Source organism: Schistocerca nitens, chromosome 6, assembly GCF_023898315.1.
Source record: "Schistocerca nitens isolate TAMUIC-IGC-003100 chromosome 6, iqSchNite1.1, whole genome shotgun sequence".
NCBI classification, from domain to species: domain Eukaryota; kingdom Metazoa; phylum Arthropoda; class Insecta; order Orthoptera; family Acrididae; genus Schistocerca; species Schistocerca nitens.
Window position 1 is genome coordinate 351,072,954 of NC_064619.1, and position 25,961 is coordinate 351,098,914.

General features: G+C 39.6%; 1 protein-coding gene across 1 annotated transcript in view; it reads left to right on the forward strand.

Annotated features, from left to right (window-relative positions):
• Positions 1 to 25,961, forward strand: part of LOC126263695 (Down syndrome cell adhesion molecule-like protein Dscam2) — a 284,179-nt gene that overhangs the window by 24,842 nt on the left and 233,376 nt on the right. The window contains exon 8 of the mRNA XM_049960822.1: positions 22,930 to 23,170. Within this exon, the coding sequence (XP_049816779.1) occupies positions 22,930 to 23,170 (241 nt within the window). The remainder of the gene's footprint in view (positions 1 to 22,929; positions 23,171 to 25,961) is intronic.

Consider the following 25,961-nt stretch of genomic DNA (forward strand, 5'->3'; position numbering starts at 1 on the left):
CAAACCCACGTCCGGCCATCCTTATTTAGGTTTTCTGTGATTTCACTAAATCGCTTAAGGCAAATGCCGGGATGGTTCCTTCGAAAGGGTAGAGCTGATTTCCCTAGCCCGACCTTCTGCTCCGTCTTCAATGGTCTCATTGTCGACGGGACGTTAAAGACTAATCTCCTTCTCCGAATGACAAGAAGCCATCTTGCCTTGTATCTCCATTATCGTCGTACATCGGCCACTTTAGTGCTTGCTTGTTGGTTTTTTGATTGCATTGGTGGGGAGTAAAACTCCCAAACCACATGTTAGTCTGAGAAACGATCGATAAGGAAACCCACTTCGTTCACCGCATATACTTCCGTTACACCAGGACTATGTTGCTGTTTCACATTTCGCCAACGTTTTAAAGCAGACTGAATTAAAAATTTTGTTGTTGCGGTATGTTCCTGTCCTGTGTTGGCCTTCCTCTACCTCCCTCCTCCCCCCCCCCCCCCCTCCTATCAACCCCTCAGGACAGGTGAACCAACACGTTATGCAACATATTTAATAAATACTTTATCTCTCCACCAGACAGTCTAGTACACGCGATAGATGTGCATGAACAGATACCTACACTGTTCCTTCATTTCTCAACAAAGTCTTCTGAAACTACACCATCTTTATGATTTTGTAATCTCTATCTCATCATGATGTAATGCAGCTGGTATCTTCTCTTGCACACATTCTTTATCCTCCCCCATTCCAAAATGAAACCCATATTACCCCATAGTTTTTCATCTCCCTTCATATTGCACGAATTATCTCTCTCTTCCTCTTTTGCTGGTGGTATCTGCATGTATACCTGAGATATTGCTGTTGGTTTACTGTAGATTCTGATGAGAATATTCCTTATAACTGAACTGTTTACAGTAACTTGCTCTTTTCCTCTCCTGCCTATTCATAAAAAATCCTACTCCCATTATACGAGGGGTCTTCAGTAAGTAATGCAACTGCAGTTCGCCGCTGTACCTCCGAGGAGTCTCCCGCAGTCGGAGATGAAACGTCAGAGGAGAGTTTTATACTTCGACCACGGCCTATCAGCCCGGAAGTTTTAAGTGAAGTGTTCGTTTACTCTTTCGTTCGCCAACTTTATTTTCTCCACAAGTGGATTAATATCCTACACGTCCATTGACAGTAATTTTTTTTTCTTTTCGTGCAGCTTGTGGGCTCGTAGTGCAGGGTATACAGGGTGGTCCATTGATAGTGACTGGGCCAAACATCTCACGAAATAAGCATCAAACGAAAAAACTACAAAGAACGAAACCCGTCTAGCTTGAAGGGGGAAACCAGATGGCACTATGGTTGGCCCGCTAGATGGCGCTGCCATATGTCAAACGGAGATCAACTGCGTTTTTTTAAATAGGAACCCCCATTTTTTATTACATATTCGTGTAGTACGTAAAGAAGTATGAATGTTTAAGTTAGACCACTTTTATTTGTATTTTATTATTTTATAAACCATTATTTGTTTGTTAAACAAAATGTTTCTACCATTTGTTACAGATTTTGATATTCCAACAAAACGTTGTCTGCTGTAAAACTGTATAAAGAGAGTATCTAATGTTTGCAAGGGATTATAGTACGTTTTTTATTATCCATGCATTTCTGATCCTGAGAGTATGTACTAGAAAATTTCGAAATAATAATTACCTAATTAAAAATGTAGGTACTGGTACTTAATTTTGGTTTCTCTTAGATACATGATAGTACAACCAAATTTTAAACTCACTTAACACGCCCAACAAAGATCAAAGAAAAAATCACATTAACTACGCAGTATTTCTAATCGAGTTTTATTAAAGTGAAATGACATGAAGACTAAACTGAATGACACTGGACTCGCATTCGGGAGGACGACGGTTCAATCCCGTCTCCGGCCATCCTGATTTAGGTTTTCCGTGATTTCCCTAAATCGTTTCAGGCAAATGCCGAGATGGTTCCTTTGAAAGGGCACGGCCGATTTCCTTCCCAATCCTTCCCTAACACGAGCTTGCACTCCGTCTCTAATGACCTCGTTGTCGACGGGACGTTAAACACTAACCACCACCACCACCACTAAACTGAATGCAGGACTACTCTAGAGTGCATGTGGACGCGGACTGTTTTTTTTTTTTTTTTTTTTTTTTTTTTTTTTTTTTTTCCCGTGCTGATTCCTCGAGAGTTCGAAATGGACGTCGAGGGGAACTGGAAGTCTTGCAGTCTCCTAACAAGTTACAATTTATAATGTAATTTTACGACTATAACGTTCAAATTTGTGCTCTCATTGCTGTTTTTAATGGGTATGTTTTTTTCCTTTACGAAAGAAATAATCAGATAATTTCACTGTTGTTCAGATCTGTTATTCATGTTTTGCGCCGAAGCCACCAGTTGGGTTTTTTCTATGGTTCGTTCCGGCGTATAAGGTTTAGATGACTCTAGGGTTGATCTTGACTTCTACAGCTGACAGAAACCGTTGCTTAAATCAGATTACTAATTCATCTAATTGAATTTTCATATTAATGAAATAAATTTTATAATAATTTTGTATAAACTTTCAGAAAGTAGTTTTTAGAATATGATACTTTAGTTGAAAATCTGCCAAATCATTGCTAAGCTTATCTTCCCTCTCTTAAAAATTCTTCACTATGAGGCAGAACAGCCACCAGGAGTAAACTGACTGTGCTGGTATGTGTCGATGTCACTTGTGGGAACATGAACACGTTTTCTTGGATCGAGGTTAACACTAACATGCACAGCTAAGACATGTTCACACAATGAAAACTGAAATAGCTTTGTAGATTAACAACAGAGCAGTGGTAGTGTATCTGGCTGTTGTATAATTTCTATACTACCTGAAAATACGAGTACATTAATATGGACAGTCTGCGTTTCACTACAGTATTTTCTAGACATTTTCTTGACGAATGCTTTTGCAGCCACAGTAAATTGTTTAACATAAGTCATCTTTTGCTTCTGGCTATAAACGTATATTGCAATGTGCTATCTGTCGATTTCGATTATCACATTATTTTCAGTTGAGTGCCTTGTATGCACTGAACATACATGTTGCAGACGGCATTGCCTGATACCATAGTTTACCGGGTTCAGCTCGACACACGTGGGCCGAAAACTTTTGACTTCTGACGACTGAGGTGTATGGCAAGAACACTCGTGGGGGAAGCGTGCAGAAAAAATGGAATAGGTACCATACTTCCTATACTTGTCTTTTCAGACACCAGTTTTCAGTTTTGCTGCTCCCCGGTATTGTGGAAAACAAAAAATGGCACATGAGACTGTTTACAGAAGATGCTACTGGATGTAGAGAACTCGCATTTATATTAAATTGAACCGAAATGCAGGAAAGCCAGCAGAGGGTGGGTGCTTGGTCAAGAAATGGCAGTTGACCCTTAGTGTAAATAAAATTAATTTTAACTTACTGTGCATCCATAAGTGGAAAGCTCCATTACTGTCCGATTAACAAATTAACGAGAAAGCACTGAAAACAGTCATATCTAGTAAATATATGAGAGCGTACATACGAGAATCTCTTCACTAAAAACACATGACGCGTATCGGTGAGAAATGTAGTCTGTAAAAGAAAAGGTGTCTTGGTGATCTTTCCACTGGCAAAAAGTTGCTGGTTATTCTCCCTTTAGGTCTCCAGGGGAATGCTGCCAATAGGGAGTGACAAAGAAGAAAGGATTGAAATGCAAAGGAAACGGTAAAATTCTACATTTTGGAACACGGAATGTCAGAAATCTCAATATGGTACGCAAGCTTGAAAATCTGAAAGGGGAAATACAAAGGCGCATGCACGTACTATGAAATGGAAAGAAAGATTAGTGATCAGATAAGCATTGGGTAATAATGACAGCAGCCATAAGCACTACGAAGGTCGCTCGAAAAGTAATGCAACAAATTTTTTCTCGGCCTATATCGGTTGAGAAAAGCGGAATTTACTGTGGGACATCGGGCAATATTCCCGCATCCGTCCATATACTGTAGTTTCATAGTGTTCTGACAGATTGCGGCGCTATACGTAGCCTTCAAAATACCGTTTGTAATGGACATGCGTGCCAACGATCTTGCCGCGGTGGTAACATCGGTTCCCGTCGGATCACGAAAGTTAAGCACTGTCGGGTACTTGAATGGGTGACCATCTGGTCTGCCGAGCACTATTGGCAAGCAGGGTGCACTCTGCCCTTGTGAGGCAAACTGAGGTGCTACTTGACTGAGAAGTAGCGCCTTCGGTCTCGTAAATTGGCATGCGGTCAGGAGAGTAGTGTGCTGACCACATGCCCCTCCATATCCGTATCCTGTGACGCCTGTGGTCTGAGGATGACACGGCGGCCGGTCGGTACCGTTGGGCCTTCCAAGGCCTGTTCAGGCGGAGTTTAGTTTAGTTTTAACGGAGGTGCGTTCCAAGCAGAGAGGTTTCATATAGTTTCTATTGGCGAGCGGAAAACCAGATATATTCTAGACGCTTGCAGGAAGACTACAGAGACCTACCAATAAACAAAAGCACGGGTAGTCGTTAGGCGAGGTATCTGTCATATTCGCAATGAGGTTTCGCAAACCGTGGCTCCTGCAATGTTGGAACACGCGGACACTCTTATTTGAGGTGATCAATGAATCACAATCCACACCTTGCTTCTCAACCGTACGTCTCTGCTGATAGTGCTGACACACTCGTCCACCAGTTGGGGTACTCAAAAGGGTGTGCCTGCTGGGTTCCTCACTGCCTAACGAAAGACCACTAAGAGCAACGAAGGACCGTCTGTGCGGAATTGCTTATACTTTATGAGGCTGATCGTGACAATTTTTTGTATAACATCGTCACAGGCGATGAAACATAGGCGCATCACTTCGAAACGAAAACAAAATGGCTATCCATGGAATGGCGCCACACCACCTCTCCTCCGAAGAAAAAGTTCAAGGCTGAACCCTGAGGCGGTAAAGTCATGGCGACAGTCTTCTGGGGCTCTGAAGGGGTTATTCTGTTTGATGTTCTCCGTTATAGTGCAACGATCAACTCTGAAGCGTATTCTGTTACCCTCAGGATACTGAAGAAACGATCTCAGCGTGTTTGTCGCCATAAAAATGAAATAAATTTCTCCTTCTCCAAGACAACGCAAGACGTCACACAAGCCTGTGCACCCTAGAGGAGCTCACAAAACTTCATTGGACTGTTCTTCCTCATCTGCCCTACAGCCTGGATCCCGCACCTTCTGACCTCACTGTGTCTGATCCCGTGAAGGATGCAATATGCAGGAAGCAGAATGTGGATGATGAGGAGGTTATTGATGCAGCAAGACGTTGCCTCTGACATCGACCAGTAGAGTGGTACCATGCGGGTATACAGGTCCTCCCAGTAAGGTGATGTAAGGACGTCACCGTGAACGGAAATTATGTTGAAAAATAAGAAATTTTTGGTAAAAGAATGGGGGATAATATGGTGTATTGGAAACTTGAATAAAACCAATCTGCTTTCAGAAAAAGACAATACTGGCCGTATGAGTAATCAAACTATTGAATCTGGCTCCGGCGAACAGATAATTATTGATGTTGAGACTACAAACAGGTGAAAAGATGTGATTTTAATGAAGACTTCGCCGTAATTGGCCAGTATTGAAACATCCCCTTAGAAAAATTTATGAATTACTGTGCTTCGATACCTCTTACGTTATTTCATTTTCAAACAGCTGAGCAGAAATGAACGTACTCAGACATTTCGCTCTTTACTTATCCTGGTCAACACTAAACTGACACACAATATTTTTAGCGCAACGCAATCTGACTTTCAATAATTCCTACAAAAGAATGGCCCTGACCTATATCTTTCATGAATCACTTACAAAAATCTTTGTTACTCGAACTACTGCAATACAGCGAGCACCAATACTGCCAGCTAAATAAAAGCTTCTAATACTGAAGTCACTAACTACTGATAGGCATACTTAGCAAATGAAAGATTTTTATAAAGAACAAACAATGTATTTACCTTAAAAGTCATGTGAGCCGCCAGCAGTGGTGGATGTGGGGAGAGAGATGGTGGAGTTTTGAGAGCGGATGATCTGGACGTTGTGTCCATTAGAGACAATAAATTTGTAAGACTGGATGTCATGAACTGATATATATATATATATATATATATATATATATATATATATATATATATATATATATATATCTTGAATAAAACCAATCTGCTTTCAGAAAAAGACAATACTGGCAGTCTTACAAATTTATTGTCTCTAATGGACACAACGTCCAGATCATATATATATCAGTTCATGACATCCAGTCTTACAAATTTATTGTCTCTAATGGACATAACGTCCAGATCATCCGCTCTCAAAACTCCACCATCTCTCTCCCCACATCCACCACTGCTGGCGGCTCACCTCCAACTGCGCAACGCTACGCGCTGTTCACATCCAACTGCCCAACACTACAATAGCAAATATTCCAACAATGCAAACCAGCCACAGGCTTCACACAGCACAGTCAGTGATTTTCATATGGAGTGCTACGTGGCGTTACCAACATAAAAACCTAAACAGCCTACTTGCAGTACCTGTTCCAGAGCATAGGTCTATCAGAATTGTGGCTACTGAAGAGAGTAGTGAAGTATATCAAAACAATATGGGACCTTTGAATCTATAGAAAGACCAGGTGAACACACTAAAGGGCTACATCGTTTAATTTCATCGCGGTTTTTGCCCATACTTGAACGACTAAATATTTAAGGAAATGGATGTTATATTCACAGTCAACAAAGAAAACGTACTGTATTTGCTGCTGATAATGTGCCTCTGAAGGCGACACCAACAAAAATTAATTTATTTCTGGCATCCGTCAGCGGTGGAAATTGAATCCAAAGATATCAAAGCATGAATCATCACCTGAGCATCTTTCAAATTTAGAAACAACACTTTCTACCGGCTTGAAACTTAATGAAACCATTGACAAAAATAATCAGAAGATTGTTAATGGTGAGAAGAAGGAAAGGAGAAACATTTTACATTGCCTTTTAAATATTACATTATTTTTAGCACAGCAAAACTTCGCTTTCTGATGTCATCCTGAAGATGTTTCATCAAAAAACAGAGGAAGTTTCTTAGAAAGGATGTAGGTGATGGCAAAATATGATCCAGTACTGACAGGGCGTTATAGTTGCGTAGGCTTCCGCGGCCAGTCAGTCAACATAAAAGTTTTCTGGGTAGGGTACTGGGTCATAATGTAAATTTTCTACAGCAGCAGTAGTTTTGCATTATGACGCGGTACCCAACCCAGAAAACTTTCATGTCGGCTGACAGGGCGTTGTTTAAAAATTGAAGAGTCTGCTTGTGGGTCCAAGAGAGTATCTTCTTATTTGTCAAAAGGGATACAAAATGAATTTTTCATTTTGCACAAACGTCTTAAGGAAAAAATATTGCATGTATAAAAAGGGCTAAATATTATGGAATGATTTTTGGGAGCACTCCCGATGAAAGCAGAACTGATCAAACAACTTAGATAATTATATACGTCCATATAGAAAACAACTACGTGGAAGTTCAAAAATTCTTCTTTAGGTTTTTTATACCGGAAAAGACTGCAGAGGATATGTCAAAGGATATTTGGTAGCAGCTGGAAGGAGATGGCCTGGGAATTGTGTTGCGCAGTACTCAAGGTTATGATAATGCCGCGTCAATGTCAGGTGTACATTGAAGAGTACAACGAAAAATTAGAGTTGTCAGTCCAAAAACTCTGTTCAGTCTTTCTGCAGTTCATGAATTCTCATGTTTTCCCTGTTAGCATCACCCGTTTTGGAACTGTAGAGCAGTTACATTCGTTCTACTCGCCTTCTGCATATTGATGGTGATTACTTTTAAAACAAGAAAGTGTGAAATGATTGGATCGCTCATTACAATTCAGTTAAAGACGAAAAGAAACCCTGGAAACAATTGTGATTACTCTGGAAGATATGCGAAATCTGTCCGAAGCAAACATTAATACTAGATCTGCTGCAAGCTTCCTCATTCGAGCTATAAGTTATATGTGATTATACTGAAGGAAGTAAAATTAGTCCACCTTATCTACAGTCTCCAAAAATGACTTTGGATAAAGGACTCAACATATTAAAAACCCTGACTAAGTTTTTAATGACAGAACCAATTACCATCATAGACAATGCTTTCACTTTCGGAACTAAAAATTTAAATGATGTGATCATTAACATTGAAATATGAGGAAGAAGGGCAAATAAAATGATGCCGGGTGAACTAGCCCATAGTGTTGGATTATCGATTCAAGAAAAGTTAGCCACCCAATATTTGAATGCATATACCGATTTATACAAGAATTGTCATGATACACGGCCATGAAGGAAATTACCAAAATTTTCCAAATAGTTGAAACAGAATTTATACATGAAGCTTCCGACGATGCTTTGGCTATAGCACTGGAGAATCTAATAGAAACTGATTACGAGTTTGATATGGAGCACGCGCTGCAAGAAATAAAATGGTATCATAGGCATCAATATGCCACAGATACGAGTGTGGACATTGTTGCTAAATGAACAGACCGGGAAATCCTCTCTCTCTCTCTCTCTTGGAACTGGAACTGTAGAGCAGCTACATTCGTTCTACTCGCCTTCTGCATATTGGTGGTGATTACTTTTAAAACAAGGAAGTGTGAAATGATTGTCTGATATTCAATGGATCGCTCATTACAATTCAGTTAAAGACGAAAAGAAACCCTGGAAACAATTGTGATTACTCTGGAAGATATGCGAAATCTGTGCAAAGCAAACATTGATACTAGATCTGCTGCAAGCTTCCTCATTCGAGCTATAAGTTATATGTGATTATACTGAAGGAAGTAAAATTAGTCCACCTTATCTAGTCCCCAAAAATGACTTTGGATAAAGGACTCAACATATTAAAAACCCGCGTCAATGTCAGGTGTACATTGAAGAGTACAACGAAAAATTAGAGCAGTCAGTCCAAAAGCTCTGTTCAGTCTTTCTGCAGTTCATGAATTCTGAAGTTTTCCCTCTTAGCATCACCCATTTTGGAATTGTAGAGCAGTTACATTCATTCTACTCGCCTTCTGCATATTGATGGTGATTACTTCAGAATTTATACATGAAGCTTCCGACGATGCTTTGGCTATAGCACTGGAGAATCTAATAGAAACTGACTACGAGTTTGATACGGAGTACACGCTGCAAGAAATAAAATGGTATCATAGGCATCAATATGCCACAGATACGAGTGTGGACATTGTTGCTAAATGAACAGACCGGGAAATCCTCTCTCTCTCTCTCTCTCTCTCTCTCTCTCTCGGAGCTGTAGAGCAGTTACATTCGTTCTACTCGCCTTCATTTTAATTTCTGACTTTCCCGATGGATTTTCAAAAACTTTATATCATACAAACCTTGTCCTGATAATAACCTCCTGCATCCATGTCTCTGTACTTAACCTCCTCTTTCCTCTCTCTGTCAATCACCCCTTCCCCCTCTTAGTGTCCTTAACCATCTCAAAGTTCAGTAGAGTATCGTGCAAAAATTTGAAGTTAATCTGTCAAGATCTTTTCGTGAGTTTTGGTGACAGTGTTTCCTCTTTATATGTATTTATGTATATAATATATTTGAAAAATAGCCTATGTCTGTCTGAATGTTCTTTAGAGCATTGTGTAAAAACTGAAAGCAAATCGGTCAAGAACTTTTCGAGATTTGTGGTGACTATGCATCCATTTATATATTACGTATAAATGTATACATTATATGTATTATAAAACTATACACCTTGTGTCCTTCTGAACGTTCATTGGAGTGTCGTATAAAAATTTGTGCTAAATCGGTCTAGTACTTTTCAAAATTTTTGATAATTACGTTTCCAGTTTACATATTTTATGTAGATTTATATATTACATACATAACTTTAAAAGCGATTTTTCGTTGTGAAAACTTGTCACAGCAGAACTGTCAAACTGAATGCAATTTTTTTGTAATTTTGTTTACCAAATGTATCATTACCATTCACAGTTACGAACACAATGGGAAAGTCAGCCATATCGGTCGAGTCGTTGTCAAGTGGTGATCTTTCACAACTCATTTTAATTTCTGACTTTCCCGATGGATTTTTCAAAAACTTTATTTCATACAAACCTTGTCCTGATAATAATGAACACAACAAAGAAGAAAACAAAGAGATTGGTCAAGCTGTTCTCAGGTGATAATCTTTCGTATGTGCAGCAATTGATTTTTATTTACATAGATGGGACTTCAGTGACTGATTACCCTGTATATCACTTATAATGCTATACTTTGCCCATGATAACATCAGATAATGAAAAGACTAATGAAGCTCTTTGGTTTAGGTTTATTCAACAGTGAGCTAATGGAAATGCAGTAAGTGGCCTGATGATTCAGAAGAAGACACATTTATTTCGAAAACGGCTGGATCGGTAGGGGTTCACCAACTCAAAATCTGTGGTGAAAAGTTATTCACTGACAGTGGAGCTGACAAAAAATAAAAAAAATCAGGAAAATCTGTCACTAGATTAAATGCAGTTACAGAATGCTTCTGATTAATACGCTAGCCTCTACGAATGAAGCTTCCACTCCGGGTTATAAGAAATCAAAAGACAGAGTAAAGCTTCAAGCTTGCAGCCAGCGCCTCTGGAGATCATAAACTGTCTCTTTTGTTTATTGGTAAGTCTGCCAAGAGCATTCCAAAATATACAGATGTCAGGCTTACTAACTTTGTATAAAAATCAAAAAAGTATGCGGATGGACATCTCGAGTTTTGAGGGGCAGTTTTTTTGGCACATTTGTCCCAGAAACAAGATAAATACTGCTTAACAAGCAACCAATTACCACTGAAGGCAGTACTTAACAACGCACCATACCACCCCAAAGCTGAATAATTTCATAGTGGAGACATTTACGCAATTTTTTTAACTCTCATTACTACCAGCCTTATCCAACCAATGGACTAAGGAACGCTGATATGTCAAAAAATTGTATCGGTGTAAGTTGTTGCAATCCCTTCTGCACACTATAGAAAATGAACCCCAACTGTCCAGTCAACAAAGGAAAACTAAGAGATTTTGTGTGGTGGTAGGAGGGAGTGTCACGAATAACATATGAAAAATACCCAATGGCGGTATGTGAGCAGGAGTTTTGGGAGGCAGGATGGGACTTTAGGCCTTTTTATTGGGTTTTTCTTGAATATCTCAATTACTGTAGTTTCTCATGAAAATGTTTTCCAATATAAAATTAAACTATATTAAATTCCCTATGAAAAAGATCTTATTCATTTTGTTCTTTAGGAATAATAATTTCTCCATTGCAGGGGGTGCAAAAATCGAAGTTATTAAAACATTGTAAAAGGGTGGAAGGGGTGAGGGTACAGGGTACCAACATGAGGATCTGGTCTGGCACTTCCCTCCTTCATAGATCTGCAAACTGAGGAGTGAGAAGGTACTTCTCCATTCTACCTACCCCACTACATCACAGGAAACAACTGCAGGGTGTTTCACAAAGTTACACCAACTCTCAACAGTGCACTTAAGAATCATTGGCGACACAGTGTCAAATATCCCTGGGGCAGAGAGAAGGGGGTCAGATATGACTTACTAATAATACTAAAGCATATGGACAGAATCTATGTAAATCCGTGCACACTCTTCTACACTATTATAGGGGAAATCAATCCTTAGTCATTCTGTATGGCAGTCATAGCATTGTTCCAGGAAAGTCAACTTTCCGCACTGCAAGTGCCACATTTCCTGTTCTATTCTCTTATGTGAGTAGACAAAATGATTTCACTGAGCGCATGTTTATATAGTGTTTATTTTCAGTTTATTAAATGAGTACCTATTTGCAGCTGTTACGTGAGCTTTGATGTAAAATATGTTCCCATAAACAGTTGCTGGAAATTGCCTAATTTGTTAGTGAAATTTTGTCAGTAACCTCTTTAGTGTGGGGGAGAAAGGGACTGGATTGTTAAATGTGACATCTTGCTGCTGTCTATCATTGACAGTGTATCTTACAGCCATGCAGTTGTTTTGTAGTAAATTAATGAATGACCAGAAAGTTACTGAAGTACTCACAGTATTAATTGTAGTACTGGTAGACTACATAAATCTCTTCCATTCAGGAACTGCTAATACTTGTAGAGTGGGCTGCCTTGAGTAAGCCATGTCTACAGCCTATATTCCAAGGTGGTTGTGAATACACCTGATGGAATTGGACTGAGAATGTTCAGATCTAGGACAGCAATCTGCTGCAATGCATTGCTTCACTTATGCTGAAACATCTGAAGTTCCATAACACCTATGAGACCCATTTAGGTGGCAGAGACAATTTAAGCCTCTGGGTCACTTCAGATGTTGGAATGATGCGTTTGATACCACTCATACTGTGAAAATTACTGCAACCAGTGACAGTGGAGAAAACAAAATACATGTCACAGCATGGAACAATTGGGACAGGCTCTTCAGTGTGGTAGGCAGTTGAAAGCTCCAGCTGTGGAACTTTTTTTTATAAGAGCTTACATAACAACTGCAAAGAGGTGTTCATTTAATAAACTGAAAAGATCCTCCACTATATAACACAAGCTCAGTGAAGCCATTTTGTCTACTCATTTAAGAGAAGTGGACAGGAAATGCTGGGAAGGTATATGAAATGCGGGACTTAGGGAAAGCAGGAAAGATGTGGATGGGGCCTAATGAGTTACTGTTGGTTGCACAGAAAACACGTACACATTATTTTTAAAAACAAAACTCTCAAAAATTATTTTTAAAAATTTTACTACACTGGTGGCTGAAAGCCTTATTAGAAGAATTGCAAGCTATTGTCGGCTGAAGGCCACAAGCAATGTTACACACAATCAACAGCTGAAGATCTGATTACGAAGGTTGAAAATTATTTGTGGGCTGAAGGGCACAAGCAATTTCAGAATACACAAGGGCTGAAGGCCTGAATTACAAATAAGGTGAACAATTACACTTTATAAATACTAAAACCCTTTCTAGTAATCGTAATAACTTGAAACAAACCATAGTGATGGCTGAAGGCCTTACTAAAACAGGACTGAAAATTATTTGTCAGCTGAAGGCCACAAGCAATGTTACAAACAATTAATGGCTGAAGGCCTGATTAAGAAAGGATTCAAAATTACTGGGGGCTGAAGGCCACAAGCAGTTTTCAGAATACTCAACAGCTGAAGGCCTGAATTACAAGTAAGGAAGGCAGTTGTATGTTAAAATACTACAACCTTTTTAAAAAAATCTTATCGAACTGTAACAGACTATAGTGATGGCTGCAGGCCTTATTAAGAGAAAATTGAAAATAATTTGTCGGCTGAAGGCCACAAGCAGTGTTACGCAATTAACGGCTGAAGGCCAGAATTACAAGTGGTGAAGGCAATAACATGTTAAAACATTAGAGTAAATTTTAAACAATTATGACAACTTACCCAAATAAGATGGAGTGATCCACAGACAGTGCTCCCTGGATCAACCTGAGGAAGGTGAGACAGGCTGTTTAAGCAGTGAGACAGGCAACCAAGAGTTGTACTCAAGTAACAGAATGGCAACTCACACTAGGGGTAGCTTAAGCACCGACCGACCAACTAACCAATCCGCCTAATGTCCGATGACCAGTACAATGACAGAATATTTTTAGGAAAGGGGGAAGAGACGGACAGCACCACATCTTCAGAAACACACCCAAGGCCGAAGGAAACACTAGAACCCAGGTAGACCTCCCAAAGACATATGCACACTACAATTCAAGAGGCTATCGAATTACGTGATGTGTCGGGCAGCATCAACACGACGAGGAAAGGTAAACCGCTGGAAAAGTATGCTAACCTCCAGTGCAGGCAACTGGGGTGTTAGCAGCCACAAGGCAGAAAATACCGCTCATTGCACTTCACTAATAAGAATAACACTAAATCCAGACTAAAATCAAGGAGTAGAAGGCAGCTAATAGCTTCCACCAACCAGACTGACTCTACTTGTTGGTTGGTCTCACCGACCCTGGGAGCAGCAACACGCAAACAACAGTGAAACCTCAAACAGTGGAGGTTTCAGTACTGGACACAGTTCACACAACTTCAAATGTCCTGGGTTCAGTCGTTGGCTATAGCAGTCCCGGTCTGCCCTCATGCTGCAGACCTTCGCGCTGCTCCATCCAAAGGTGAACTACCGACACCAGAACGCAGGCAGCATTTAAATAACTGGACATTAAAAACCACACAAGATATACACAGATTTGTGAAGACAATTCCACAATGTCTCAGACAATACTAAAACCAGTCACTGTGAAACAATGTGGACGAATTATAAGTCGGCACACACACAGAGAAGCCATAAGTGGTGGGAAAACCAAATGCATATCATCCGCTGCAACAACCAACTGAACGACCAACCAATGGTCATCTCCACTCAAGTCAGGCATGGAAAAGATCTCAGTATAAATGGTCAACTAACAACTTATTGCCATGAGGGCACTGCAACGGGCAACGGGTGGACACACACACACACACACACACACACACACACACACACACAGGTGAAAGTTGCACTACTCGAATATCATGGTACATTCAACTAAAGCTTGCTGAATCTGCTCCTTGATGTGGTCATCCACTCTTGCGACCACATCCTTCCACCAGACGGTGCATGTGTGTCACCAACGGTCGGGCAAGTACTGGCTGTCCGGCCCTCACTGCTGCTCTGTCTCAACTCAACTCCCCTCAAAACACAACAACCCGGAAATACTAGAGGCCACTCCAAAGATGGTACCACAGGATGCCCTATCAATAAACACTGCTGTTGCCACTCGTGGACAGACAAGATGAGCAAATATAGTGGCGCCAGTGAATACACTAAGAAAACCAGACACCACTATCGCTATTACAAGATGCCAAGCTATGAAAGGCATCAACGCGAGCTGCAAACAGCTCAGTATAGTCTGTCTGCAATATGAAAAGCAAGCAGTGCTCAAAGTTACCTTTCTCGAAAGAATGCTACAGCCACCATACATGATGGCTAAAAATCAATTTCACTTCTAGCACTGTACAACAGTGTGCACAGATTTATGTAGATTCTTTACATAAGTGTATCTTGTATTAGTATTATTAGTAACTGATATCTGTACTCCATGCGGTGTTAATGCAATTTGTGGCAAACAACCCCCCCCCCCCACCGCCCCCCCCCCCCCCACAGCACAACTGCACATTGCATGAGTCATAAGCTGTGCTGTTGAGAGTTGGCATACCTGGATAGATAGAGTTGGGAAACATCCACTCATGCTTCAGTCTGCAGCCCTATGAATGAGGGAAATGCATGACCACAACCCAGCAACCTACCTTTCCTCGCACTGCTACCCTCCACCCCCACCCCCTCAACCTCCACCCCCTCCACCATTTTACACCCACAGAACACAATTTATCTTTTAATAGCCCTTTACTGCACTTAGACATGGTGCATACATTTAATAATTGTTCTTAACCCACTTTATTTAATTGTAAACAGTAATTTTATATCATCAAAACATTATTTTTAATATAAATTTAATGTTGTTGTTGTTGTGGTCTTCAGTCCTGAGACTGGTTTGATGCAGCTCTCCGTGCTACTCTGACCTGTGCAAGCTTCTACATCCTTCTGAATCTGCTCAGTGTATTCATCTCTTGGTCTCCCTCTATGATTTTTACCCTCTACACTCCCCTCCAATGCTAAATTTGTGATCCCTTGATGCCTCAGAACATGTCCTACCAACTGGTCTCTTCTTCTTGTCAAGTTGTGCCACAAACTCCTCTTCTCCCTAGTTCTATTCAATACCTCCTCATTAGTTATGTGATCTACCCATCTAATCTTCAGCATTCTTCTGTAGCACCACATTTCGAAAGCTTCTATTCTCTTCTTGTCCAAACTATTTATCGTCCATGTTTCACTTCCATAGATAGCTACACTCCATACAAATACTTTCAGAAAGGACTTCCTGACACTTAAATCTATACTCGATGTTAACAAATTTCTCTTCTTCAGAAACGATTTCCTTGCCATTGCCAGTCTACATTTTATATCCTCCCTACTTCGACCATCATCAGTTATTTTGCTCTCCAAATAGCAAAATTCCTTTACTACTTTAAGTGTCTCATTTCCTAATCTAATTCCCTCAGCATCACCCGACTTAATTCGACTATATTCCATTACCTCATTTTGCTTTTGTTGATGTTCATCTTATACCCTCCATTCAAGACATTGTCCATTCCGTTCAACTGCTCTTCCAAGTCCCTTGCTGTCTCTGACAGAATTACAATGTCATCAGCGAGCCTCAAAGTTTTTATTTCTTCTCCATGGATTTTAATATCTACTCTAAATTTTTCTTTTGTTTCCTTTACTGCCTGCTCAATATACAGATTGAATAACATCGGGGACAGGCTACAACCCTGTCTCACTCCCTTCCCAACCACTGCTTCCCTTTCATGTCCCTCGACTCTTATAACTGTGATCTGCTTTCTGTACAAATTGTAAATAGCCTTTCGCTCCCTGTATTTTACCCCTGCCACCTTCAGAATTTGAAAGAGAGTATTCCAGTCAACATTGTCGAAATCTTTATCTAAGTCTACAAATGCTAGAAACGTAGGTTTGCCTTTCCTTAATCTTTCTTCTAAGATAAGTCATAGCGTCAGTATTGCCTCACGTGTTCCAACATTTCTATGGAATCCAAACTGACCTTCCCCAAGGTCGGCTTCTACCAGTTTTTCCATTCGTCTGTAAAGATTTCACGTTAGTATTTTGCAGCTGCGACTTATTAAACTGATAGTTCGGTAATTTTCACATCTGTCAACACCTGGTTTCTTTGGGATTGGAATTATTATATTCTTCTTGAAATCTGAGGGTATTTCGCCTGTCTCATACATCTTGATCACCAGATGGTAGAGTTTTGTCATGACTGGCTCTCCCAAGGCCGTCAGTAGTTCTAATGGAATGTTGTCTACTCCCGGGGCCTTGTTTCAACTCAGGTCTTTTAGTGCTCTGTCAAACTCTTCACGCAGTATTGTATCTCCTATTTCATCTTCATCTACATCCTCTTTCATTTCCATAATATTATCCTCAAGTATATTGCTCTTGTATAGACCCTCTATATACTCCTTCCACCTTTCTGCTTTCCCTTCTTTGCTTAGTACTGGGTTTCCATCTGAGCTCTTGATATTCATACAAGTGGTTCTCTATTCTCCAAAGGTCTCTTTAATTTTCCTGTAGGCAGTATCTATCTTACCCGTAGTGAGATAAGCCGCTACATCCTTACATTTGTCCTCTAGCCATCCCTGCGTAGCCATTTTGCACTTCCTGTCGATCTCATTTTTGAGACATTTGTATTCCTTTTTGCCTGCTTCATTTACTGCATTTTTTTTCTCCTTTCATCAATTAAATTCAATATTTCTTCTGTTACCCAAGGATTTCTACTAGCTCTCGTCTTTTTACCTAATTGACTCTCTGCTTGTATACATGGAAGAACCCTGGAGATACTGGCAGGTTTCAGATAGATTATATAATGGTAAGACAGAGATTTAGGAACCAGGTTTTAAATTTTAAGACATTTCTGGGTGCAGATGTGGAATCTAAATTCAATATTTCTTCTGTTACCCAAGGATTTCTATTAGCCCTCGTCTTTTTACCTACTTGATCCTCTGCTGCCTTCACTACTTCATCCCTTAGAGCTACCCATTCTTCTTCTAGTGTATTTCTTTCCCCCATTCCTGTCAATTGTTCCCTTATGCACTCCCTGAAACTCTGTACAACCTCTGGTTTAGAATGTTTATCCAGGTCCCATCTCCTTAAATTCCCACCTTTTTGCAGTTTTAATCTACAGTTCATAACCAATAGATTGTGGTCAGAGTCCACATCTGCCCCTGGAAATGTCTTACAATTTAAAACCTGGTTCCTAAATCTCTGTCTTACCATTATATAATCTATCTGATGCCTTCTAGTATCTCCAGAATTCTTCCATGTATACAACCTTCTTTCATGATTCTTGAACCAAGTGTTAGCTATGATTAAGTTATGCTCTGTGCAAAATTCTACTAGACGGCTTCCCCTTTCACTTCTTACCCCCAATCCATATTCACCTACTATGTTTCCGTCTCTCCCTTTTCCTACTCTCGAATTCCAGTCACCTATGACTATTAAATTTTCATCTCCCTTCTTCTTTTATCTCATCATACATTTCATCAATTTCTTCATCATCTGCAGACCTAGTTGGCATATAAACTTGTACTACTGTAGTAGGCTTCGTGTCTACCTTGGCCACAATAATGCATTCACTATGCTGTTTGTAGTAGCTTACCCGCACTCCTATTTTTTTATTCATTATTAAACCTACTCCTGCATTACCCCTATCTGATTTTGTATTTATCACCCTGTATTCACCTGACCAGAAGTCTTGTCCCTCCTGCCACCAAACTTCACTAATTCCCACTATATCTAACTTTAACCTATCCATTTCCCTTTTTAAATTTTCTAATCTACCTGCCCAAATAAGGGATCTGACATTCCACACTCCGATCCATAGAACGCCAGTTTTCTTTCTCCTGATAACGACGTCCTCTTGAGTAATCCCCGCGCGGAGATCTAAATGGGGGACTATTTTACCTCCGGAATATTTTACCCAAGAGGATGCCATCATCATTTAACCATACAGTAAAGCTGCATGCCCTCGGGAAAAATTACGGCTGTAGTTTCCCCTTGCTTTCAGCCGTTCGCAGTACCAGCACACAAGGGCGTTTTGCTTAGTGTTACAAGGCCAGATCAGTCAATCATCCAGACTGTTGCCCCTGCAAATACTGAAAAGGCTGCTGCCCCTCTTCAGGAACCACACATTTGTCTGGCCTCTAAACAGATACCCCTCCATTGTGGTTGCACCTACGGAATAGCCATCTGTATTACTGAGGCACGCAAGCCTCCCCACCAACGGCAAGGTCCATGGTTCATGGGGGGGATATGTTTAATATTCTGTGGTTTTTGCTCGCCCTGCAACATGGAAATTATATGTCCTAGAGAAAAACTGAGTAGGATCTATTTTGTAGGAAATTTAATGTTGTTTCATGGGAAACATTTTCGCTAGTATCTGTGGTTTTTGAGTTGAAGAAAAACATAACAGTGCTCTTTAAATGCCCTCTCACTACCGCACATTCACACCCTATTTTTAGTAGATTGTTCATGACACTCCCTCCTACCATTGTATTAAATTTGTGACTACATTAATTTTTTTACATATTCAGTTTTTTTTTATCTTCAATATTATGAAAAGGTTAGTTACTAATCACCATACAGCAGAGATGTTGAGTTGCAGATAAACACAACAAAAAGACTGTCACAATATAAGCTTTCGGCCAACAAGGCTTTTGTAAAAACTGAATGACAGACACACAGACACACTCACACTACACTACTCTCTCTCTCTCTCACACACACACACACGTACACATACACACACACACATGACCAGTCTGTGGCAGCTGAAGCCGGACAACAAGCAGCAGCAGCACATGATGGGAGAGGCAACTCTTTTGTCTTTTTGTTGGGCATATCTGTGACTCAGCAGCTCCGCTATATGGTGAGTATCAACTATCCTTTTCATAATATTGTTACATTCCTTCTGGATTTTCCACTGTTTTGCTCTTCATTGATTGGGCTACAATCAGTAGAAGCTGCCTTGAAAAAAAAATTAATTTGAAGGATGTTGTCTACTAGTTTGCAGCTTGGAACCTTTTAAAATCAGAAACATAAAAAAAAATGTTGAGAAATTCTCTTAGAGAACATAATGAAAACTAAAGAAGAAAACAAAAATAAACAGTTGTTATATCTCATTCATTTTTCTGGGTGCAAAAATGCAGATGACAGTAAAATGCAAATGTGTTTGAAACAGCACAGTCAGTATGACGTAATTGGCAGTGCTATTGTGGAAATGGTAAATATATAGAGGAAACAGCGATTCAAGTTATGAAGAAAAAGAGGACGATTTTGGTGGCAACGAAGCAATTCATAGCGATGCAGTCAATTAGCACGGCATTACGTGGAGCACAAGAATGTGACAACCGCAGCTGACATTATGCTTCTACAAAGACAATTGTAGTACACTCCTAAAAACAGGTGTTGTTCACAAAAACAAATAACTATTGATTCTTTTTTCCAAAAATAAAATTTGTACAGTAGTAACAGCTGTACACAAATTCAAATAATAAGTATGTGTTTACAGTACAATTTCTGAGTTTCTACTGGAACATTATTTTGAAAGCAAACTCTAAGTAATATGTTAACTGATAAAATAACTATGTTTACTGTAATAATACTGCAAAGAGCAAGTTCTGAATCTGTATTTAAATAAAAGTTCTCTAAAGTTGTCACTCTTAGTTTTGTTCAAATTCAAGCTCTACTCGGAGCAATTCACATTGCTGAGGTTTTACTGTATTGTAAAAAGTAAGTATCAGTACCCAACACTACCTTTACATGTGAAGATTTATCTCTGTTAAGAATGACATCTTGTATTCTATTTGTTAGGTATTCTTCAGTCCAGTCACAAAGCTGATCTTATTGTGTTCCTGACGCAATAGTCACGAACAGTATCAAATTATCCTCTGTAAGTCAGGAAACACTGCTTCATCCATAAGCACCATTATACACTGCTTTTTTTTAAAATCCATGTTTATTTCTATGGAGGAGGTTTTCAGTCTCCAGGAAAGATATCATCCATGTTCCAAAAATCTACAAAATGACTTTAAAACATAGGCCCATAGTTTTGTGCATCTTTTTGATGACCCTTCTTGAACTTGTAAAGGATCTGGCTACTTTTCCAATCACTTGCAATGCTTTGATCTTCCAGCCACCCGCAATAAATTGCTGTTGGCAGAGTAGCAAGTTCTTTTCCATAATCTTAGAGTATCCATGCAGATACTCTGTTGTGCAATTTAGTCAATTTTCTATTCCACAGACATTGACTCAGGTTTACTCACTCAGCATAAGTGTACAACTTCTTAGGTTTTTTGTCAGATCAGTACACTGAATATTATTTTCATATTTGTTGAATGATTCGCATATGTGCCTCCCAGCACTCATTTTGGCTTCATTCAGCTTTTGTTTGTTAGCAAGACCTAAGCTACAATAAATCTGTGGTCAAGTTCTCTTTGTTTTCAAGGCAACTTTTTAACTCAGTTATTGAACTACAGTGGGTTTCTCCCATGTCTCACATCCCATGTCTCCCAACATTGCTCATCACATATGTGTCTAAAGCATATTGTACAATACCCTTGAGTTTTGTCCATTTATACTCAACATTTCCATCCCAGATATGAATTTTTGATGCTGACTGCCCAGGTAACCTAAAATTCTTTTATTGTTGCACTTTCTATGCAGAGATCTTCCTGCATTTCTACTGAATGTTGTATTCAGTGATACTATAACACTGTTAGGGTAACTGATTCCTTGTTCCATGTACCCTCTAAAGTCAATTTTCTGATTGTTAAGGTAATTTTTGGATAACAGCACTATGTGAACCTTGGGTCTGATCATCCACCATAATTGCTTGAGGCAGGGAGGATGAAATACTGCCCTATATTACAATATCTGGAAATCTCTGCACAACCTTAGCCAAGTTTTCCCTTAAATGTTTTGCTAATATAGCTCCTGAGACAGAGGATCTATAAAAGTACTATACAACCATCTTTGATCTAACTTTGACTCTTATCTTCACTAAAAGTATTTCTCATCTAGATTGTATACTAATGTTATTAGATATAATATATCATATCATTTACAGTTATTAACATTTCCACCACTGGCATCCAGAATCACATATCACATACTACTACCACTGGTGTTCAGTCTATATGTCCCCCCCCCCCCCCTTGTGATGAAGTGGGGGGAGGTAGGGATGAGGACAAATTTTTGCTGCTCCCGGGTGCCGACTGACTTAAATCTGCCACTGTTTACATCATATATCATCAACAGTGTACCTTAAGGTAATCATATCTTGACATGTTGCTGCGATTTTTCCTTCTACTATCCTTTCAAGTACAGGTCGCATCAACAATGCAAGCCACAGTATTTTCCTAGTCATGCAATAAAACCACATAATTTAGCAACTGTGGCTATTTCACATCTAAACATTGTTGCTATATACTCTGATATTTCATTATTATTATTATTATTATTATTATTATTATTATTATTTATATATAGAGAATATTAATTGCAAACAGCTTTTGGGGGAAAAATATTTTATTGTAACAAGGACTGAAGAGTTATCATGGCAAATTAAAACAGTATGTGCCAATCAACTCAAAACAACATATCTCATTTCTGCATCTAATCTCTGTGATTGACCAATCCAATCATAATCATGCCTACACAAACCAGTAAATCTACAGTCTCTCTGTGCTTCATCTCCAGTACTTCAAAATGATTGGTGATCTTATAGCAGAGATGCCCACTAAAGATACAGAGTTTGATAACTCAGGTCTTGAGTAGAAATCTCTGTAACATTATTATGAAAAGGATAGTTGCTACTCACTATATAGCAGAGATGTTGAGCCACAGAGAGGCACAACATAAAGACTGTTGGAAAATGAGTTTTCAGCCAACAAGGCTTTCATCAAAATAAGGCGACAAGACACACACACACACACACACACACACACACACACACACACACACACACACACACACACACATGCACACTCACACACACACACAAACACAACTCACACACATTCCATCCTGAGTTTTCCATTGTTTATTCTCTGTAACATAATAGATACTGTGCATATGCTAATTGTTTTATTGATTTATAACAATTTGTAAACAAAAATTACTGAATCCTAATAATTCATTAAATGAACTTGTGCTATGTTGTAGCCACCACTGCAGAGCTATGCAAATGGAGAGATCCTTGGCTACCACGTAAACTACCGGCAAGTTTCTGGACCAGGCGGTCAGGGGCAGCAGCTGCAGCGCACTGTCAGGGGTGCACATAGGCTGGAAGTGCTGCTCACTTCCCTGGAACACTACACACGCTATGAGGTTACTGTGCGTGCTTTCAACCAGGTTGGCTCAGGCCCTGCATCACCACCTCATTTTGTCACCACTCTCGAGGGTGGTAGGTAAATATTGCATGGTTTGTGTTTTCTGATGCTTATCATAGTACTTATAAAATAAAGTCAGGTATTATTTGAATGGGGTAACTTAACGCAAACATGAATAGAAGTGAATGATACTCTTAATAAATATCAATGTAAGTCACTAGTACAATATCATAAACAAAAGGAATTACACATAGTTTCCAACATGAAGTGTTGCCCAGCTCTCATCTATGCAATATATAATATATATTAGTGAGGAAGAAGTCACAGCAAGCAGGCGCTATCTAGGTTTTTAAATTTATTCCATTGCTCTTTGCCGGTTTTTGATGTTCTTGCATACCTAAATGGAGGGTGCATATTTAGTGCAAAACAACAATTTATGGTTACTTATGCCTTCTGCTTTCTTCTTGCCAGTATATCTGCAGAATTATTATCAGAATGCATATTAATTCACTTATTGCTGATATTCAACAATCAAGATTTTATAATCTCATTATGTAAATATATCACTGATTTAATGTACACAACTCTCACCATGAATATCACAAGGAGGAAACCTTCAGGAGAGCATAAGAAGTCAAGTTACACATTAACAAAAGAGAAGCACCTGTTGAAATAATAATTTAGCACTACACTGTATTTAGAAAGGCTAAATTTAACATGTTAAAAGTAGTAAGGCAGCTACCAGTATACTTTAAAAAACTGCTGCTTCCTCAGTTGTGTTACATTGTCCTCTTTAAAATTCTGGCACAACATATAATTGACAATTTCCTGTTTACCAAAAGACTGACAGTCAACTACATTTGTAACAACAGAAGCCTGAAAATGTACTTTTCATGCAATCAGTCCTCCAATATAGATGATCATGTAATTTGTAGAAGCCACTAACAAGATATATTTTGCTTCGAATTTGTAGGTATTGTTGTGCTACAGAGTAGAAAAGGAGAAGAAATCAACATTTTTCTTAAGTTCATGCTATCAGAGATAGCCACGTGCAACACCTGATAGAGGTGGTGACAGCTATGCGGTGGAAAGAAACAATAAACAGTGTAAGCTGGTCACATACATAAGCAGCGCATGTTGCTCCATCGGCACCGACTGCCAGGCATGAGTTATACATTTAGCAAAATATCCACAGAGAGAGAGAGGGGGGGGGAGGGGGAAGGGGGAGACTGATTATATTCATTAGCTCTCATTACATGAAGCAACAAGCTTTATCTCAGATGCAATAACACCTTTCAGAGACTTGACATCACAGTTGAGAGCCTGTAACAAACTGGTAAGCTAACACAGTGGAATGAGGACCAGTGCCCACAAGTAAAGGAGGGGGTCACATTCAGTTGTAACAAATGAAGCCTCACATCAATCATATCCCACCCGTCTCGATAAATATTGCAGGTTTCCAGCTCTGTATTCTGTTGGGCATTAGAATCAATGGTGTTTGTACTGAAGCACCCAGTTCAATGACTATTATGTAGTGACATTGATATATTAGATGTTCAGCACATCTCAGGAAAATGCAGCTTGCCATTCCCAAGTTGACAACATCCAATTAACCATGATGTGTTGGGCATGGTGGTCTAGTGGTAAAGCATTTGCCTGGATATCAAGAGGTCGCAGAACTAAATTCCAGTTGGACCATGGATTTTTCAGCCTGCATTTTAACCCAGCCTTCACTTCACAATTATGTGTGGAGTCACCAGAAATGATACATGGTTCAGAATTCTGTCAAACTGTGAGCCCCCTTTCCCCAGTTGGAAAATTGGGGCTCGTTAGGGACATGCAAGTGGCTGAAGTGGAGTCCAATTGAAAGACTTGCATCAGGCCAGTGAGCCACATGAAATGATTAGTTGTTATCATGACCTGCCACTCACAGGACTTCACATTGGCCATCAACTAACACATCACTGATGGGGAGACTAAGGTCTACCAAAACCAGTGCATCACACAGTGCTTAACACACTAATATCATCATCATCATCAATTCTGTATGAAAGAGTCATTTGATGCTGCTGTTCCTGATCATTGCAGCAGAAACTTCTGGGGGCCAAGGGCCAACCTAAATGGGGTGGGGGAATCATGATCAGTTGACCACATGACTTCTGAAAGTGTGGTACATCCCAATGGGTCACTGTGGGTCATCGCCATCTTCCAGATCAGGATAAAGTATGCTCAAGTGCAGTGTGGGGCACATACTCATGCTACAGCTTTGCCCGTAGACTGCCAGACAGCAGCTCATAAGACTTCAGCTGAGTTGCAGAGTAATGGCCTTGATGATAGCCATTTGAGCTGACAACAGGAGTCAGTGGAATTCCACTGTGTCACTGGCACAAGGTGTCACCTGAGGCTGACAAAAAGACACTGAACTGTAAATCAGAATCAATAAATGTTAACTTTCTAATCATGTTTTATTTGTGCCAAAAGATGCTCTACAGGTCCACATCACCATCCTGCAAGCTAGATGTGACTCTGCTCGACATCCACAAAGTTTGGCATCAGAAATGGTTCTTCAGCAACATCAACATGACACTGATGTTCTTTAGTGATCAGCTATGACTGCAAAGCAGTGAGTCAAAAGAGCATTTTTTACTGGCCTTTCTATTTTGTTGTTTTGTAATGGCCAGGTTTGGACATAGAGATTGGCATATAAAGTGGAAAATTACTTTTGTAAAAACCTACAGATCTATCACAACTTCGAGGCAACTGCAAGGAAACTTATTTGGTACCCATGATGCATAATAGCTATAATTTGAATGGATATAGTGTGCCATGTATTATAATGGTGCTAGTAACTTGCACCACTTGTAG